The sequence below is a fragment of the Talpa europaea genome (assembly GCF_964194135.1).
Source record: "Talpa europaea genome assembly, chromosome: 10".
In the NCBI taxonomy this organism is placed as follows: domain Eukaryota; kingdom Metazoa; phylum Chordata; class Mammalia; order Eulipotyphla; family Talpidae; genus Talpa; species Talpa europaea.
In genome coordinates, this window is record NC_140077.1 from 93,886,692 (window position 1) to 93,907,431 (window position 20,740).

General features: G+C 43.5%; 1 protein-coding gene across 1 annotated transcript; it reads left to right on the forward strand.

Moving 5' to 3' along the window:
* Window positions 1-4,947: 4,947 nt before the first annotated feature.
* NPM2 (nucleophosmin/nucleoplasmin 2) lies at window positions 4,948-20,740 on the forward strand (the record flags this gene model as incomplete). Its single annotated transcript, XM_084245564.1, has 6 exons — window positions 4,948-4,996; window positions 5,134-5,219; window positions 5,345-5,470; window positions 18,286-18,379; window positions 19,398-19,546; window positions 20,696-20,740. 6 exons carry the CDS (start codon window positions 4,948-4,950, stop codon window positions 20,738-20,740), a joined length of 549 nt encoding a protein of 182 aa, XP_084101690.1.

The window sequence follows — 20,740 nt, forward strand, 5'->3', positions numbered from 1 at the left end:
GAGCGCAGCCAGCGAAACTGAGGTCTCAGGGTATTTCCCTGCTGCACCGTGCAGAGCACCTGAGAAATCACAGCTGATTCCTACAGAAGTACCCGTCGCACAAAAAATCAGAAAATAGAAGAGTTTTGAACACCTAATCACTTTATGAAACAAACATTTCACTAAAACCGAGGCCAAGGACAATAAAAGAAAAAACTATAGATTAATAGCTCTCGTGAACATAAAATCTAAAATCCATAACAAAATATAAGAAAACCAAGTCCAAAAATAAATTAAAAGAATAATATATCAGGGCCTCCCTGGTGGCCTAGGGGTTAGGTCTCAGCGCTACCACTACGACTGCCCATCACAGCGGCCTGACTTCCATCTCAGGCCAGGGAGCTGAGCCACACGGTGCAGCAGACCCCACCTGTCTTACCCCCTGCTCCCCTCAGCAGTATATTTCAGTCTATCTTCCTGTTGGGTTTCCCACTCTGTCTCTCATGCATCCTCTCACCACCCCCCACCTCTGGCCTGCACCCCAGTTTTTCTACATCCAGCAAAAATAAAATCTTAAAAAAAAAAGCATAATACATAATGACCAAGTGAGACTGATCCTAGCAATACAATATTAGTTTAACATTTTGAAACCATCAATGAATGTATTTCACTATATTAACAAAGGAGAAAGATCATCTCAATAAAGAGAAGGCACCTGACAAAATCTTACACACATTCATGCCAAAAACGTCTTAGCAAACTGGGAACAGAAAGAAATATTCTTAAACTGCTAAAAGACGCCAGTGGAAAGCCTACCTCTAACATACTTAAAGGTGAAAGATTAAATGTTTTCCCTAAGATCAAGAACAAGACAATGTCCACTCTTATTGCTTCTATCATTGTCCTTAAACCAAAACAAAGAGGCGCCAAAAGGAGAAATAATAGGCATGCTGATCAAAGGAAGAAGTAAAACTATTCACAGATAAGATTTGGACTACCAAAAAAAAATCCAAAAACTAACAAGCGAGCTTAACAAAATGAAAGCATACAAAGCTGATACACAAAAATCAACATTTGCGTGTGCTGAAAATGAACTAGAAAAGGAAATTTTTCAATGTATAGTATTCACTGTAGCATCCAAAAACATGAAATTCATAGGAATAAACTTACACACTGCGTGCCACACTAAAAGCTACAAAACATGGCTAAAGAAAATAAAAGACCTAAATAAATGGAGAGACTATAACATGTTCATGGACTTAGTAAGTCAAGATTGTGATGTCGTTTCTCCCAAACTGAACTACAGAGCAGAACCATGGAACAGAATTAAGTCTAGAAACTGACCAACATATATGGGTAATTTGTTTTTTACTAAAGTGCCAAGGTAACTCAACTGAGAAAGGATGGTCTTTCTTTTTTCCTTTAGTGCTTGAGGAACTGGAATTCAGAAGAAAAATGAACCTTGACCCTCACCCAACACCATACATAAAAATTAGCTCCAAATGTATCATAGATATAAAAATAAAAGTTAAAACTAAAAGACTTCTATGATAAAACTTTTCATGATTTGGATTAAGCAAATATTTTTTAAGACACCAAAAGCTGGAATCAATGAAAAAAATTCTTGAACTTCATCAAGTTTTAAAATTTCTCCTCTTCAAAAAGATAACCATTTTTATAAATGAAAAGTCAAGCCATACACAGGAGTGGAAAATACTGAGGATACACATATTTGACACAAAATGTATCCAGGATATACAAAGAATGCCTTCAACTCAATAAGAATAACCCAATTTTAAAATGAACAAAATATTTGAACATACTTTTGCAGAGGAAGATGTACAAATCACCAATAAATACTTGAAAGATGTTCAGCATCACTTGTCATCAAAGAAATACAAATAAATACCACAAGAAATAACACCATACATCCACTAGAAGACCAGCAGTGTCAGGTATAGACCAACATGTAGCACAACTCAAATTCTCATAAATTGCTGGTAGAAATGCAAAATGGTACAATTTGCAAAATGGTTTTGCAGTTTTACATAAAGTTTAATATATGCTTATCCAGCAATTCCACTCCCAGGGATTTATCCAAGACTAATATGTCCACACAAAGATTTGCTCTCAAATGTTCCCAGAAGTTTTATTTATAGTAGTCTAAAGCTGGAAACTACCCCAGTGCTCATCAACAGGCGTACCAGTCAGGGTTGCATTGCAAGAAGGAGGCTAATGTCAGTTTTTGGGACAGGCTAGGCAAGTCTGATATCTATAGGGGAGGTCTTCAGGAAGAACAGGCTGGAAGCTCTCTGGCAGGAGCTAAGGCTGCTGTCCACAGAAATAACTTCTTCAGGGAAACCTCAGTTCTGCTCTTAAAGCTTTTCAACAAATCAGATAAGGCCTACCCACATAATCAAAGGTAATCTTTATATAAGGACAACCGATTATAGATATTAATCTTATCTACAAAGATACCATCATAACCACACCTACAATTAGTTAATTAAATAACTGGGCATGATAGCCTAGCCAAGTTGACATGTAAAATTGACAGGCAGGTGACTGGATATACAAATTGTGGACTATTATTCAACAAAAAAACAGAAACAAACTACTAATACAAGCAATAATGTGGATGGATAAATAAATCTCTGTAGGGTAAAGAAAATATCAGGCTTTTCTGCTCTTCCGCCATCAGGATAGATGATGGATCCTTGTCCTGAATGCATGCCTGATGGCGGGCACCTGGAGTAGGGTGTGGGCATAGGTAGATGGGATTCAGCTGGGCTAAGACTGTGCTTTTAAGGGCGGCGTCACAGGGATGCCAGCAGCAGCAGCAGCAGCAGCAGTAGAAGCCGAAAAGCAGCAGAACGAACGCTAGAGAGCCCAGATAGAGTGAAGACTTGCTGGGGGCTGGGAGGCCTGCCAGCCTCCCAGCCCCCCAGCCAGCATCCCTGCCTGCCATATGCCTGGTGAACCCCAATAAAAGACCTGCAAAACTACTGAGGACTCTGACTCCTCCTTTACCCGGTCTGCATGGGATCAGAAAACCTGCACCGTCTCCAGTTCCTGGCCTTACAATCTCAAATACATTTTGTTCAGCCAAAGAGCAGACAGAAGATCTCTCTCTGATTTGACTTACAGACTTACATGAAATTCTACAACAGTATTTATAGTGTCAGAAAACAGAAAAGTGCTACTTAATGCAAATTAGGCTTTAAGGGAAAGACAATGAGAAGGGAAACAAAAATTGGGGGGAGTGATGGAAATAACTGTGGTCATGGCTACACAGCTGTATACGTTTGTCAAAATTCAGCAAATTTCACACTTAAAGTGAATGTAACTTTTCACATATATAAATCATTCCCCAATAAAACTGATTATATTTTTAAAAAGCTGATTCCTGATTCCTTTTGGAAAAGGCCATTCTTTCCCAACTGAATTACTTTGGCACCTTAGTTGAAAATCAGTGAACTTTACATTTCAGTGAGAAGTTTCCTGGGTGAAGAATAAGTATGCAATGAGCAAAATCCCGGTTTCTATCTGACTCCTAGAGGTATCCATGAGCAGGACAGAGAATGTTGTGTCAGCTGAAGGGCCTCCTGTTCTTCACGTCCCCCTACCCAAACATTTTCATGCATCACTGTGCCCTGTGCTCTGTTATTTATCAAAGTACTGATCCTGTTAAATTCACAGTGCCCCTGGCATATCATTCACCAGCTGCTGCAGCTGCCTCTCTGGTTACTTCTTCATCTGCACCCCTTCCAGGCAGGGGAGCAGCCCCACTGCTGGAAACAGGGATCAGCCCACTAACACCTCCGTCCAGCCCTGTGGGTCCGGTCAGCCGTCTGGGCCTTAAGAAAAGCCCACACTGGGCCTCCCTGTTGGTGCAGGGTTTAAGTCTCAGCACTATCAAGATTTCACCAGCCACTGCAGCATGAGTTCTATCCCCAGCTAGGGAGCTACCCACATATGGCGCAGCAGACCTCTCCTGTCTTGCCCCCTACTCCGCTCAGCAATGTTTTTCAGTAGATCTGCCTGTTCTGCTCCCCACTGTCTCTGGTGAGTCCTCTCACCCCCCCACACTTCTGGCCTATGCCCCAGTTCTTGTATGCATAAATAAAATAAATCTTTAAAAAAAAAAAAGAAAAACCCACACTTGGGGTAGAGAAAAGAAAGGAAGGTGGCAAGGAGAAGAAAGACATGCCAGTGCTGCTGCTCCTACTAGGTGACAAAGCAGCACTAAGCTTCTCAACCTGGAGCTGGAAACTAAGGTTAATCCCCACTGCCAGTCGCTTTCGCCATTGCCTAGGGGTCAGGGCCAGCGTCATCAAACTCACCTGGAACCAGGAGACATGCAAGTTCTCTTAGCCCCAGCCGGACCTCCCCCACCTGAAACCAGTACTGACTGTTTTAACCAGCCCTCCAGGTGTTTCTGAGGCAAGGAGACGAACTTAGAGTGGGATGGGGACAGATGGGTCTCTTCTTTAAGGCTGATTAGGCACCTCCCAGTTTCCCCTTACAGGCTTAATAACCCCCCAGTGTGGGCACCCGGCACAGGGCGAGGCGGGATGAGGCCGGTGTGAGGGAGCCTTAGAGAGAAGCACGCAGCAACCGGAGCAGCCCATGGCAACAGGGGCACCCTCGGTGTAGGGACGGTGAGGTTGTTGAGGAAGGGTGGGGAGCTGGCCCCAGGGGATGAGTGTACCTGTGTCCAGGCCCCAGGATGCGGGGGGGGGGGGGCAGTGGGGCCTGTTGGCAGCCTTCCCCGCAGCAGGTCTCATCACCCCTTGTACCCTCTGTGGAAGCTTCTGGCTCGGGTGAGCTGGTTTAGAGAACACACTGGGCGCGCCTGTGGGTGCGCCTGCCAGCTTGAGGGCTCTGGACTCACAGGAGAGCAGGAGAGGTGGGAGGCCAGGCCTCACAGCAAGCACCCTTCTCCACAGCTCCCGGCTGCCCAGAGACATGAATCTCAGCTGCACCTCCGAAAAGGCGACAACAGCCTTGCTCTGGGGTGAGTGAGGCCTGAGGCTGTTCTCAGAGCACCTGAGGTGCTGGGGGTGCTGCATCCTGGGGAATGGGCTGCAGAGAAGATAAAGCCTCCCCTGAGGCTGGCGCCCTTCATCCTTCCCACTGTCTCCTTCCTCACAGGCTGTGAGCTAAACAAGGAGAAGCCAAGTTGGACCTTCAAGCCCCGGAAGGACGGGGAGCAGGACTGTAAGCTGCTGCTGACTATGGTGCGTCAGGTTCCAGGAGAGGGAGGATGGTGCAGGCAGCGTTCTGGTCCCTACAGGTGCACAGGGTGCCCCTCCTCTGTCCTTGGCTTGGTGAGGTGATCCTGTCTGTTTGCACCATTCCTCAGATTTGCTTGGGGGAGAAAGCCAAAGAGGAGATGAACCTCGTGGAGCTCCTGCCCCCAGCAGGTCAGGAGGACAAGAAGACCAAGCCCATCATCATTGCCTCGCTTAGGGCCTCGGTGCTTCCCATGGTGAGCCTCCAGCGCTGGTCTAGAAGGCCCGCTGCGTGCCCTTCTCAGCCTCAGCACCTGGGTGGGGAGGACACGAAGAGGGGTTTTGGGGGCTGGGGTGGGGGCTGTACAGGCTTCCTGGAGGAGCTCTGAGTGGAGAGCCAATGTCACATCACTGAAAGCTTGCAGGCAGACCCCCGTGTCTATTCACCCTTTACTAGCTGTGTGACCTTGGGCAAATTAAATACCTTCTCAAATATCACATTTTAAAATTGTACTGCTTGTGACAGGCCATTGTTGATGATTCCCAGATTGACTGTACCAGGAGTTCTCTTATTTCTAGTAATTTACCTGGAGTTTTTCTGTGGAAAACATCACCATGAATAATGGCAGTTTTGCAACTTTTTTTTTTTTTTTAAATCCCAGTAAACTGGCTAGGAACTACGGTGCAGCACTAGAGACAAGGATTGTGACGGAGTCCTTGTTTCACTCCTAATTGTTTTGAAAGGAACACTTCTAGGGCCTCCCCTGGTGGCGCAGCAGTTGAGCACTGGGCTGCGAGGCTGCCCGCAGCCTCTGCAGCGCCAGTTTGTTCCCCGGCCGCAGGCAAGGGTCCTACCAAAAAAAAAAGTTTACGGATGCAAACAAGATGGCTCATGAAAATTATTGAATCAGATTATGATACAAGAAGTTGATTGAGCAAAGCTCATCATTTAGAGCATTCGTTAAAAACTACAAGGAATGCTTCTAATGTTTCTCCATTAGCTCTCACATGCTTGGTAGATAACACTTGTCAGGTAAAGGAAGTCCCCCCAAACTGGCTTTGAACTTCTTCAATCATGAATGGTTATCAAATGCTTTGCTAGTCATATGGATTCTTTAATTTTCAATGTGGTAAATTGTCGCAAGAATTATATTCAACAAGCTTTGCAGTGTTCAGATAAATACTACTTGATCTGATCACAAATTTCTATTTTTTGCTTTGCGATATATTAAGACTTTAAAGATTTTATATACTCATAAGAGGTTGGGCTATAAATTCCTTAGTTTGCTTTGAGTATCAGGCATCATGAACTGAGGGAGGAAGGTTAGCTCCTATGCTGTGGAATGATGGGTATAAGGAGGATTGTCTGTCTAATCCGGGAGGCACATCTGTAAAAGTGTCCTCAACCCTATTTTTTCCTCTGGTTATGGAAATCACTCATGACCCCTCATGTCTCCTAGGGCAATTGCACCCATTCCCATGGCTTTAAAAACCAGCTATCCAAACGAAGACTCTTAATTTTACTTCTCTTAATTTTACAGCCTTGCTCTCTTGCTCTTATGCCCCAGATCCTCTGTTCCACTCGATGTATTTAATAGCTATCCAAACTTGTCTAAATCCAGATTTTTTTTTTCTCTATAATCTCTTCCTCCACTCCCAAACCTGATCTTCTCCCAGTAAATAGCTGCTCTTCCAATTAGGACAAAAGCCTCTTTCTCTAACTCCTCATATCTGATCCACTAGCAAATTCTGTTGGCTCTGCTTCACAATATACTGCAGTCTGACCACATCTCACCCCTTCCCTGCTACACTGGTCTAGAAAGACCATGACCTCTTGCTCAACTTTGTTGCAGGACTTCCTAGCTGATCTACCTGCCTTCACCCTTGATCCCTGCAGTCTGTTCCAAAGGTAAACAAATGACAGCACTAAATCTTGCCCAGGGCTTGTTTTTATAAATAAGGTTTTATTAAAGCAGTCACACCTTCATTTACATATTATTATATGTGGCTGTTTCACTCCTAACAGTGGAGTTGAGTAGTCTTGACATAAACCTGATGGTTTGTGTGCCTAAAATATTTACCATATGACCCTTTACAGAAAAAATTCCCTAGTATACCTCTAGTCTATTGTATACACAGCTGCAGCTGCCAGAAAAGTCCTTTTAAACAGTCAGATCTGTTGCTTCTCTCCTAGGACACTTAGGCCAATGACTTCCCATTTCACTCAGAGCCAAGATCCTTCCATGGCCTCAAAGCCCTTGACAACCTGTCTGACCGCAGCCTTTGCTACTGTCCACTACCTAACCCTGCTCAAGCCACATCAACTTCTTTTGTCTGTACTTTTAAAACTCCAAACACACTCCTTGTGTGTGACTTGGAGTCTTTGCCTTTACTGTTCCCCATGTAGGGGACATGTGTGTGCCTGCCCACCGTAACCCCCAATCCAGTCTTTGTTCAAATGTCATCTTATGGAAGAGGTCTTCCCAGAGAACCAATAGCATCTGCTTTTCCTGTCCCATAATCACTTTTCCCCTTATAGGACCCATCACTGGCATCAGCTTTGGTTTGTGCTCTCTTTCTTCCCAAACACAATATATAAGCTCCAAGAAAGCAGGAACTTTGCCTGTTGTGGTTGCTGCAAAATCTGTACTCCTTTATAGTCATCCCTGGTATAATGTAGGAACTCAGTGTGTAATGAGTGAGTGAGTAAATGAGTGAATGAGCAATGTGGGACTGCCTTGATTTTTAAACTGTTGCAGTTTGCTTAATAGTTATAGATCTACTCAGTTGTTTCCATTTGAGTCAGGATTTTTTTTTCAGTTTCACTGAGACATAATTTACATACAATAACATTCTCCATTGTTATATGTATAACAATTGTGTGTAATTGTATGATCACTACCACAATCAAGGTAGAGATTTCTGTCACCCCACCCTGAAATTTCCTCATTCCTCTTTATAAGTTAACTGCCTCTGGCAACAGTTAATTAACTTTCTGTCACCACAGTTTCACCTTTCCTAGAATTTCATTTAAACAGAATCATATAGTCACTGTGTCTTGTGCCTGGCTTTTTTCATTTAGCAGAGTGCTTTGAGACTTATCCTTGTTGGTGAAACAGTAGTGGTTCCTTTTTCATAGCTGAGTAATAGTCCCTTTTCTAAATATAAAATAATGTACCACATGACAGTGTATCTGTCAACAGTGAACCACAAATACTGCAGTGGTCCCCATCTATAACCTAAGTATGCCAGGCTATGTCATCTTAGATTTGTGTAAGCACACTCTGTGACGTTCATACAGTGACAAAATTGCTTAACCATGCATTTCTCAGAATCCCCAACAACTGGTTGTATTTGCATTGACTAATGGGAAATAAGTTCTGAGAAATAATAAGCAATTTCATTGTTAGACTACACAGCATAGCCTATGGGACCACTGTTGTATATGTGGTCTGCATTGACATCATTAAGTGACATGTGACTATATGTCATACTTACATCACATATATTTATATTTGTCACATATAAATACATAAACATACTAGTTTAAATAATGAATATATAACTTTGGTTAGACATTTCATTTTTTTAATAAAGATTTATTTATTTACCCAAGAACCAGGGTACAGGCCAGATGCACGGGAGTGTGAGGCAATTCACCAGAGACAGAGCGGGGAACAGAACAGGCAGACTGACGAAACACACTGCTGAGGGGAGCAGTGGGCGCAACAGGAGAGGTCTGACACTCCATGTGGAACCCTCACCAGCCGGCGAGGATCGAACTGGCACTGTTGAGGCTGTGGACAGCTTCACAGCACTGCGCTCAACCGCCTAGGCCACCAGGGGAGGCCCTAGACATTTCATTTTAGACTATTATAAATAAATCTGCAAACATTTGCATTTAAGTATTTGTATGGACATATTTTTATTTCCAGGAGTGGAATTGATGGATTATACAGTAAGCATATATTAAAACTTTATACAGGGCCTCCCCTGGTGGCACAGCAGTTGAGCGCTGGGCTGCGAGGCTGCCCACAGCCTCTGCAGCGCCAGTTCATTCCCCGGCCGCCGGCGAGGGTTCCACAAAAAAAAAAAAAAAAAAAAAAAAAAAAAAAAACACTTTATACAAAACTGCCAAACTATTTTCCAAATTACTGTACCATTTTGCATTCCCACCTGTATGGGAAATGCAGTTGTTCCACATCCTCACCACTCTTATATTGTTAATTTTCTTAATGTCAACATTCTCATACATATATTATACCATCTTTTTGTGGTTTTTATTTATATTTCCTTTTTGACTGATGTTAACTATCTTGGTTTTTGGTCAGTTGTATATCCTCTTTTATAAAATCTGCTCTTTAGATGTCTTGCCCGTTTTTTTAAATAAGAGTTACTCTTACTTTGAGTTGTAGAAGTCCTTTATGTATTTTGGACATAAGTGCTTTATCAAAAATATTTATTTAAGGGCCTCCCAGGTGGTGCAAGGAGTTAAGCACCGCACTATGAAGCAATCTACAGCCTCTGTAGCACGAGTTTGATCCCTGGCCAGCCAGGGAGCTACCCACATGGTGCAGCAGACCTCTCCTATCTCGCCCGCTGCTCCCCTCAGCAGTGTATTTCAGTCAATCCAGCTGTTCTGTTCCCCACTCTGTCTTTGGTGGAACCTCTCACCCCCCCCACCACATCTCTGGTCTGTGCCCAGCTTTTATATGCATAAATAAATACATCTTTAAAAAATGTATTTATTTAAAATATTTTTTCCTAGTACATGACTTGCCTTTTCATAATAGTGTTTTTTTGAGAGCATGAGCTTTGAATTTTGATAAAATCCATTCTAACACATCTTCCTTTTATGAGTGCATCCTTTTGGTGTTGTAAGAAATCATTGACAAAATTAAGGTCACAAGTGTTTTCTTCTAGAAATATTGTTTTAGCCTTATATTTGTCTTTGATCCATTTCAAAATAATTTTTGCATCATATGGAGTAATTTTTTTAACCATTTTGAATACCTTTATGCAATTACCTTAGTATTTTTGCAAAAAGATCAATTGACCATATGTGTGCGCATGTGTTCCTATACTCCATTCTGTTTCATTGATTTATGTATTTGCCCTTATTTCAGTAAGACTGATTTGATTATAGTAGTTTCATAGTATTAACATAGTGTAAATTCTTCAACTTCATTATTCTTTCCCAAAGTTATGTTGGAAACTTTAGGTGCTTAGCATTTCCATATAAATTTCAGAACTGGCTTTTGTTAAAAATCAGTCTTCTGGAATTTTGATAGAGTATATTGAATCTATAAATTTTTTTGGGGGGGTAAACTGACATCTTAACAATTTTGAGTTGTCAATTATTAAATATGATGTATTTCTTTGTTTACTCTTTAACTTTTCCCAGCAATATTTTATAGTTTTCAGGAGTTAATCTTTATGACCGAGGGCTAGGCAATAGTTTCTTAGATTCAGACCAGATTGGGCATGTTCTGGGTGGTATGGCCATAGACAATAGTTTATTAGATTCAATACCAGAAGTACAAGCCACAAATTATGTTCTAATTTTCCCTCTTCAACTCCTGGGATTTTTAGAAACGTGTGTATTTTTTTTTAACTTCCAAATAATTACAACATTTCTAAAATTCTTTAATTGATTTCTAGTTTAACTCCATTGTAATCTGAGCACATGTTCTATATGTTTTCAGTCTAAGCTATGTTGTGACTTGTTTTATGGCCCTTAATATAGTCTATGTTGGTGAAGATTTCATTTAAAGAGTGTATGCTTTCCTGTTGTTGGGTGTATTGCTCTATAAATGTAAATTATACCAAGCTGGTTTGGTAGTTTTGTGAGTCTTCTATAACCGTCCTCATTTTCTCCCAGTTGATCTATTAATTACTGAGAGAAGAGTGCTGGCAACTTCACTAATAATTGTAACTTTCTCTATTTCTCCTTTCATTTATCAGTTTTTGAGGCATGTACTTTTCTAGAATTATTATATCCTCTTGATTGATTGATCTTTTTCATTATAAAATATTCTTCTTTATCCTTGTAAGTATTCAGAAGTTTACTGATTAGTAATAGGCAGTCTAGCTCTTTATTCATTAGAATATTTGTGTGGTAAAAAAAAAAAAAAAAAAAAAAAAAAAGAATATTTGTGTGGTGTGTTTCCCTATTCTTTCACTATCATTTTACTTTTAACTTCTGTGTCTTCGCTATAAAGTGTCATTTGGATAGCATATAATTGAGTGTTTATTTAATCCCATCTGATTATACATGCTTTTTAATTAGTCTTTATACTATTAATTATGAATATAATTATGGGCCTCCCCTGGTGGCGCAGGCGGTTGAGCACAGCGCTGTGAAGCTGTCCGCAGCCTCTGCAGCACAGGTTCAATCCCGGCTGGCCGGCGAGGGTCCCACATAGCACGGCAGACCTCTCCTGTCTTGCCCGCTGCTCCCCTCAGCAGTGTATTTCAGTCAGTCTGCCTGTTCTGCTCCTCACTCTGTCTCTGGTGAATCCTCTCACCCTGCCACGTATCTGGCCTGTACCCCAGTTCTTGTATGCATGAATGAATAAATCTTTTTTTAAAAAAAAAGCTTTTAGAGACAAGAAATCTGGGATTTAGAGGAATTGTAGATTTTAAAAAAATTATGAATATAATTACTAACAAGATTGGGTTTAAATCATCTTGCTAATTGTTTTTCTATTGTCTCATATGTGTTCTTTTTGCCCTCTTTTTTATGCTTTTTTTGGATTAACTAAGTAACTTTTATAGTTACATTTTCATGCCCAGTTATACCTCACCTCTTATTTTTAGTGGTTGCTCCAGAGTTTACAATATGCATCTTTAACTTACAACAATCTGTCTTCATATAATATTTTACCATTTCATGTATAGAATCTAACTACAGCATATTTCATATTCCACCTCCTTTCTTTGTGCCATTATTGTAATAACTTGTGTCTCTACATATGCTATATAAGCTACATTAGGCTTATTGTGTTCAAACACACACACGCATATGTATATGTGTGTGTCTCCCTGATCTATCAATTACCAAGAAGATGTGTTAAACTTACTATTGTAAATGTTCAGTGGATTATGCTTATAATTTTGTTTGCTTTATATATCTTTATTTTTTAATTGAATTTTTTGGTAATTATAGATTCACATGAGCTATGAGAAATAATACTGAGAGATCTCTGTGCCTTTTGTCCAGTTTTCCCAAAGGTAACATTTTGTAATAACATGGCAATCTAGAGGTCAACAATTGATACAACCCAGGGATCTTGTTCTAGATGATTCTGTCACCCAATTTCCTATACCCACCACCATAGCCAAGATACTGGAGTTCCTATATCCACCACCATAGCCAAGATACTGGAGTTCCAACACAACAGGGATCCTGCACGTTGCCCCTTTAAAAACTGCACCAACTGCCCTCCTGCTCCCTCCTCTGCCCCTAACCACAGGCAACCATAGTCATATAAATAGAATCATATTTATGTGACTGTTTTGAAATTGGCTTTTATTTTTCACTCAGCATAATTCCCTAGAGATTCATCCATGTTGCTCTGTGTGTTCTTTTCATTACTGAGTAGTAGTCCATGCTGTAGACACACCACAGTTCATCCATTCATCTGTGGGGAAATTAGGCTGATAATAACCCCAGTTTTGGGTTAAATGGGGTTAACCCCAGTTTGGGGTTAAATTCAGTAAAATGTCTTCTCATGTCCTTTAACCACTTTTGGACTGGATTGTTTGTTACTGCTGAGTATCGATGGTTCTTTATATATTCTAGCTACTGGTGCTTTGTCAAATAGATGGTTTGAAAATGTTTTTCCCTTGGTCTATAACTTGTCTTTTTGTCCTCTTCACATGAACTTTTACAGTATGAATTTTTGGTTTTTCGATGAGGTACTTTTCTTCCATTTTTCCTTTTACGATTGTGGTGTCAAGTCCAAGAATTCTGCCTAGGATGAGATCATGAAAAGTTTCCATGCTTTTTGCCCAAAAGTTTTATGTTTCAAATTTAAGTAGTGATTCATTTTGAGTTAGTTTTTGTGTAAGGTACACGATTTCAGTGACGTTTCATTTCCTTGCCTATAGATGTCATTTGCTCCAGCACCATTTCTTGAAAAAACTATCCTTCTCATCCATCTAACTGATTTCACAGCTTTGCAGTTGCATGTATTTGCATGGGTCTAGTTCTAGGTCTTCTGTTTCCCCATGTGTCTGTCCCCACACCCCGCCCCCCACCAATGCCACAGCTGTGGCGTTATGTGTGTTTAGACTATGCTGTTGGTGCACAGAATTCACAGAATTATCTTCTTATTAATGGATTTTTTAAAAAATGAGGTAACCTTTAGCCCTAAAATGCTTAGTGAACTAAAGTCTATGGCATCTGATATTAATTTGTTTCCCAGTTGTCCGACAAGATCCAGTATTCCTTTATTTCATAGCAATGAAATTCAAGACTTTTACCTGACCACAGGGTGACTGAAAATAAGACTATATTCCCTCTAAGTTAAGGATGGCCACAATGTTCTGGACAACGGAATGTAAGAAGCATATCTGTAACATCTGCAAAATGTCTTTAAAGAGATTATGTGACCATTCTTGACCCTCCCGGCTTTCTGTCCCCTGGAATGTGGATTTGATGAAGAACTTGAGCAGCCATTCTGGGCCACAAGGTGGAAAGCATGTACTGAAGACAGTGGAATGAGGCAGTACAGAGAGCCTGGATCCCTGGTGGCTGAGCAGCCCCACAGTTAACTGCTTTATCTGGACTTAGTTACGTGAAAAAAATAAGCTTCTGTCTTATGTAAGTTACTGCTAGTTTTCTGTCATTTGTTACCAAACATAACTATAACAAATACAACCAGCTTCATTTTATTTTAGGAGTTTATTTTTTTAGAGCAGTTTTGGGATTATAATGAAATTGAAAAGGTACAGATTTCCCTTATCTCTCCCACCCCCACACATACATAGCCTCCCCATTATGAGCATCCCTCACCAGATGGTACAACTAACTTCATTTTCACGTTAATCATAAATGACTGCAGAACCAGAGACCCAACTACAGAGCCTAAATAAATCAGAGGTTTGTTTCTGTCTTGCATGGAAGTCCAGAGATGAACAGCCCAGGGCTGGCGAGGTGACTTGGTGGTTAGGACCAAGTCTCCCCTTACCTTTCTCTGATCCTTTGTGCAGAGCATCAGCCCGCAGGATCACCTTACAGTCCAGGAAGGCTGCCGCAGCTCCAGCCCTCATTTCTTCACTTAAGATTATAGGAAAGAAGAAGTAAAGAAAGACCCAAGGGGTTTTTCTTAGTTCTCTGTCCACCCTTTAAGGAGTCTTCACACCCACCAAATTTTGCTTAAGACTCATTGGTCTGGGGCTTCCCCGGTGGCGCAGCGGTTGGGCGCTGGGTTGCGAAGCTGCCCGCGGCCTCTGCCGCGCCGGTTCGATCCCCGGCTGCTCCCCAGCCACCGGAGGAGGGTCCCGCATGGCGCGCGGACCTCTTCTGCCGCCCGCTGCTCCCCTCAGCGGTGTCCTTCGGTCCTTCTGCCTGCTCTGCTCCCCGCTCTGGCTCTGGTGAATTCTCTCACCCTCCCGCGCTTCTGACTGTGCCCAGTGCATGTATAAACAAATGAACAAACAAATAAATAAATAAAACATGCCTCTATTTAAAAAAAAAAAAAAAAAAAAAAAGACTCATTGGTCTGGAAACTAGTAAGATGGTTGCAGCTAACTACAAAAGAAATTAAGGGATACAGCCTTTGTGTAAAGATTTGAATACTATCAGGGCACAGTTATGGAAGAAGGAATATTGGGTAAGGAATGGGAAGCCTCTGCCTCATCTGGCATATGTATTTCCATCTCTTCCAAATTTCTCTTTTTATGTTTTAGGTGTGTAACTTGTAAGCAGTGTACAGCTAAATCTGATTTCAATCTATCTGGCTGGTATAGTCTGTTTATATTTCTTGTGACAGTATGTGTGTGTGTGTATATATATATATATAAACTTATAGCATGTATTCTGTGCTTCTAATTTTTTTTACTTTTAATTTTGGGAGCTCTTCCCTTTTATTAGATGATTAAAATTTTCTTTCCCCCTTTGTACTGGTTTGGAAATTATAGAATTTCTAATTTTATTGGTTATCCTTAATTTTTTAACAATCTTGTATGACCAATGACCAAAAAAAATATTTAATCCCTCCCAAATAATCCAGGGAGCTTTTCTAACTACCCTCTTCTTAATGTACATGTTGTCATCTGGGGATTCAACCCTGTCAGTACTAGTCGTCACCAACACTATTTTACTTGACAGTGACATTGATTTTTTTTTAGAGATTTATTTATTTATGCATACAAGAACTGGAGTATAGGCCAGAGGTGTGGGGGATGAGAGGATTCACCAGAGACAGAGTGGGGAACAGAACAAGCAGATTGACTGAAATACACTGCTGAGGGGAGCAGCGGGTGAGACAGGAGAGATCTGCTGCGCCATGTGGGTAGCTCCCTGGCTGGGGCTCGAACTCGTGCCCCAGTGGGTGCGGATAGCTTCATAGGTTGCGTCTTAACTCCTTGCACCACCAGGGAGGTCCAGTGACATTGATTCTTTTCTGTTTGCCAGTTGTATTGCGTACCACTTCTGTTTGCCCCTGTTTCTTCCTTCTCAATTTAACTGCCATCTTCCTGAAACACCCTTTAGTAGATCCAGGAGTAGTGAGCTTACTTGGGTCTTGCCTAGAAATATCTTACCCTCCCTGTGTTTATACTGCTGGGTGGGTAGTTGCCCTCAAAACTGAAATGTTTTTCTATTCCACTGATTTCTGATGCTGTCGAAATCCTTAGTCTGTCTGGCTATTGTTCCTTTTTTGACAAATATCTTTCTTCTCTGGTTTATTTTAACATAATCTCTTTGTTTTTATCTCTACACTGCCCTCTATAGCAGATTTAATGTTATTTATCTGTTCGGGACTTAGGTTTCCTGCAGCTGTGTCTTTGATCATTTCTGGAAAACACTTCGCTAGAATCCCCATGAATTCTGACTCCAGTCTCTAGTCCCTTACCCTCTTTGGGCATCTTGGCCCTCCTGCTCTTCCTCCATACCGCAACTTCACATTCACATCCCGTTAATCTCTCTCTCTCTCTCTCTCTCTCTCTCCTCTCTCTCTCTCTCTCTCTCTCTCTCTCTCTCTTTCTCGCTCTCTCGCTCTCTCTCGCTCTCTCTCGCTCTCTCGCTCTCTCTCTCCTGCATCCTGTGTGATTTCCTGCCAGCACTATTCCAGGTTCCTGATTCCTTGCTTCAACTGCTTTTTTCTGCTTTTCACCATTTGTACCATGTATTTCAATGCTTATTTTCATGTCTAGAAATTGCATTTGGTTCTACTTTTTCATAATCTTTTGTTCTGCAGTTCTCATTTTTTTATATTATTTGACTCTCATCAACCTTACTTCACAGTGGCCTAGATGGCTGGTCTCATCTCTCCCGCTCTTGGTGGTTCTCGTCTGCTGTCGTTCTGTTCCTTTCTGCTGACTCCAGCAGGATCGTTGCTTGTGTGTTTTGTAATTTTGGATCTGGAGTTGTCTTCAGAGCAGTTGTTTCTTTTTCTCCAGAAGAATTCTGCGTGCGAGAGAACAGAGAGTACCCCAACAGAGCGGTTTCATGTTTGGTTCTGCCCTTGGCCCCCAGGATCTCACAAGCCTAGGGTTTTCTACAGATCTCTTGGCTTGTAGTAAGTAAAAACTTGGCTTGGCGAGTAAATTGAGACTTGATACAAGCGCAAAGCTGGGTTCTCACCAGAGACTCCTTTCCTGCCTCTCCCATCTCCCTCCTCTGATGGGGGTAATTTCTAGTTGGGGTCTAATAGTTCCCTCTCCAGGGTCTTTCTACAGAGAGTCAGTCCTTTGAGGGGCCTCACTCCTGAGCCCAGTGGGAGCGACACCTCAAGCACCAGCTGCTCACAAGTGCACTTCCCTTCCAGGGCATCAGCTCATCCACACCCCTTTATCTCTGAGCGCAGGACTTTCTGTCACACTCTTTCAGCCAGGCAGTGAAAACATCAGATCGCTTTTTATCCAGCATTTCTTGGTGTTTGTGGTCGCAGAGTTTCAGTTTTCACTTATCTGCTTCCTGTCTGACCCAGAGGCTCTATGTTCAACTCTCCCAGCCCTCAGTTTTCCCCTCTGTAAGGTAACAGCACCTCCTTTGTGGGCTTGTTGTGAAGAGTCAAAGGGAGAAGCAGGTAAAACACTTAGCATGAGGCCTGGCACATGTTAAGGACTTAATACATGAGTGTCATTGTTATTCTAGAACATTTGGGACGTTTGGAAAAGCATAAAGAAGATACACGCCATCCATTGGAGCTTTACATCAGCACTTGAGTGTATCACTAAGCTTCCTTCTGCTTCATTTCTTCACTGCTTACAAGACCAAGGTGGCGTCTTACGTACAACTTTGCATCTGCTTACCTCATTTGATTCATTTCTTAGTTGGCTCAGGCTGCTGTAACAAAACATCACCGAGTGGGTGACTTGAACAGCAGTTCTTTATTTCCTCAAGGTGCATGAGGCTAGAAGTCTGAGGTTGGGGTGCCAGCGCAGTGGGGTTCTGGTCAGGGCCCTCTTCCTGGCTTATAGACAGCCTCCTTCTCCGTATGGCCTCAGGAGGAGATCAAGAGCAGAAATTCTTTCTTCCTAGAAAGTCATCAATCCCATCCTGAGGGCCCACACTCAGGATCCCCCACAGGCCTTGTCTCCAAATCCCAGAGTCAGGGCTTCAACACAGGAGCTAGGGGGAACACAGTTCACCTGTAGCAGCCAGACTTCCCTAGGTACAAGCTGCCCCTTGCTGGGAAGCCCAGCTGTGACCATTGATCAGATTTGCATTCTCCTTCAACAGAGCTCACCTCAGCAGGAAGATCTAGGGGCCTGAGAAGCTGGGAAGTGTGTGCGTGGAGTTTGGGGAATAAACTGAGCATTCCTGCCAGAGGCCACCCCCCAGGTGCCAGGCCTGAGTGACCTGTGCCCTCTGCTTCTGCCCCACGTCCCTCCCCTGCAGGTCATCACCACAGGGCTGGAATTTTCCCCTCTAGTCACCTTTCAGCTCCGGGCCGGCTCCGGACCCGTGTTCCTCAGTGGCCTGGAAAGTTATGGTAAGTCCCAGTCTGGAGCTGGAAAAGGTCTGACAGCAGGGTGCCTCCTTCAGGGCCCGTCAAACATTGAGGACCTGGGCCTCCCTGGTGGCACAAGGGGTTAAGTCTCAGCAATGTGAAGCTATCTGCAGCCACTGTGGCATGAGTTCCATCCCCGGCCAGGGAGCTACCCACATGGCGCAGGAGACCTCTCCTGACTCACCTGCTGCTCCCCTCAGCAGTGTACTTCGGTCAGTCTGCCTATTCTGTTCCCCACTGTGTCTCTGGTGAATCCTCTCACACACACCCCCTCTGCAACTCTGGCCTGTAACCCAGCTCTTGTAAGCACAAATAAAATAAATCTAAAAAAAAAAAAAACAAACCACTGAGGTACCTTGAGCTATCAGGGAGATTGCCCAAAGGCAAAGCATTGCCTCTAGCTTGGACTGGGAGGCCCTGCGCGGGCTTCTGGCCCCGTCTTCACCTCCCCACCACATTCTTGGTGGGGTACGACTGGCTCATTTTCAAACTGTAGTTGTGAGAATAAGTCAGATGCTCAAGCAAAACACGAGGTGTCACGTCTAGTATAGACCCTGACTTCAGTGTCGACTACTGGAAGCTTTGGCTGTGCTGGTAACTTGGTCCCCAGTAAATTGGGGTGCCAGCCACTCTTACCACCCCTCAAACTGGCCCATCACCATCAGGGACCCTCTCCTGCCCCAAACCCTTCCAGGTTCCACTACCCTTAGGACAAGATCTGAATTCCTCAGCTGCTGATTCCCCATCCTGCCCCGTCACACAGCACCCACTCTCACCTCCACCCCCACCCCTTCCAGTGTGGCTCCTCTGCCTCCTCCCACCCTCTGGAGCCATCCTGGGTCCCCCACTTCAGCCTCCACCTGGTCAGGGAGGCCGGAAGGGCTGCACACAGGTGGGCACTGCTCCCCGCGCGGCTTCCCCAGAGCAGGTCCCCAGCAAGAGCCCAGGGATGGACCCAGGTGGCACCTGTAGTGTAGAAGCCTTTCTCGTGCCATCGCAGACACCTCAGACCTGTCCTGGGAGGAGGAGGAGGAGGAAGAGGAGGAGGAGGCAGAGGAGGAGGAGGAGGACACAGATGTCCTGGAGGAGGAGGCCCCTGTCAGACACACCAAGAGGCTGGCGCCCCAGAAGCAGGCAAACCTCGCCAAGGTGAGAGCAGGATGCTCAGGGCTCCTCAGGCAGCAGGCAGGACGCGGGAGCCCCCCCCAAGCCAAGCCCTCAGTGGGAGTCGGTTCAGCCCTGGGCCTCACCCTAACTCTCCTAATAATGCACGTTTTGCTCCTCAGAAGAAAAGGATGGAAAAAGACGAGGCAGTGAGGTAACGCCCTTCATCTATTAACTTAGCTGAGATGCATGTGCTGGAAATAATAGGGAGTACCTGTGTGTGCATGCGTGCGTGCGTGCATGTGTGTGCGTCGTGCGTGTGTGTGTGTCTGTGTGCATGTGTGTCTTCACGAGAGCTGCCCAGGGAAGCCAGGCACACGAGGGGGCTGCCACCAGGGGGCACAGCCTTTTTGAAAAGCACTAAATTGTTGTTATCTTCTGACCTAATTCCACTTATAAGTTTCTTTCTAAGGATGCCCTCCAAGACAGCATATGAGTTACATGCTCTAAGAAACTATCGCTTCATTCAAATAATAGTGGGACATGGAAGCAGCCTAAATGTCCACCGACATCACAGTAATAAGCCGTGTCACATCTTCTCCCTGGAGGTTCCCTAATGCCCGGAGAGAAGAGAGCAACCTGGAAACTGTTTAAAGAATTAAAAGAACAGGATAGTCTCTCACTGTTCATTTTATCTCAGATGTATTTAGAAAGAAACAAACAAAAATCCTGAAAGGAAATACACCAAACCGTTAATATTGGTGAGAGGTAGAAAAAATAGTCATTTATTCCGTTTGCTATATTTTGTGCCACGTGGTTAACATTACTTCTATAATAAAAAAGGCATATTTGTGATAAATAAAAGGAAGCAGATGGAAGGCTGAGAGGAAAAAACATCCTGTTTAAAAAGAGTCAAAGAGGTCCTGGCAGGCAAGGTGGGGCGCTGGACCCACAGTCCCCCTCCCTGGCTGCACCCTGCTCCCAGGAGTGGGCACCGGCGGGTTCCTGGCATCAGGCTGAGTGTTCTCTTTCCACCCCACCCCCACTCCTTGCCCAACCACCCCCACTGCAGACCTAAAGACAAGAGCCCTATGAGAAAGGTGAGTACTGAGCAGTAGGGGCTGGACCTCCTTTGGGGGGTAGGTCCTCTGGAAAGCAGGAAGGGGAGACTGGAGCCGTCTCTTCTCTCCATAGGCCAACATCACACCCAAACCTAAAAAGCCGGGATCCAAGAAATGA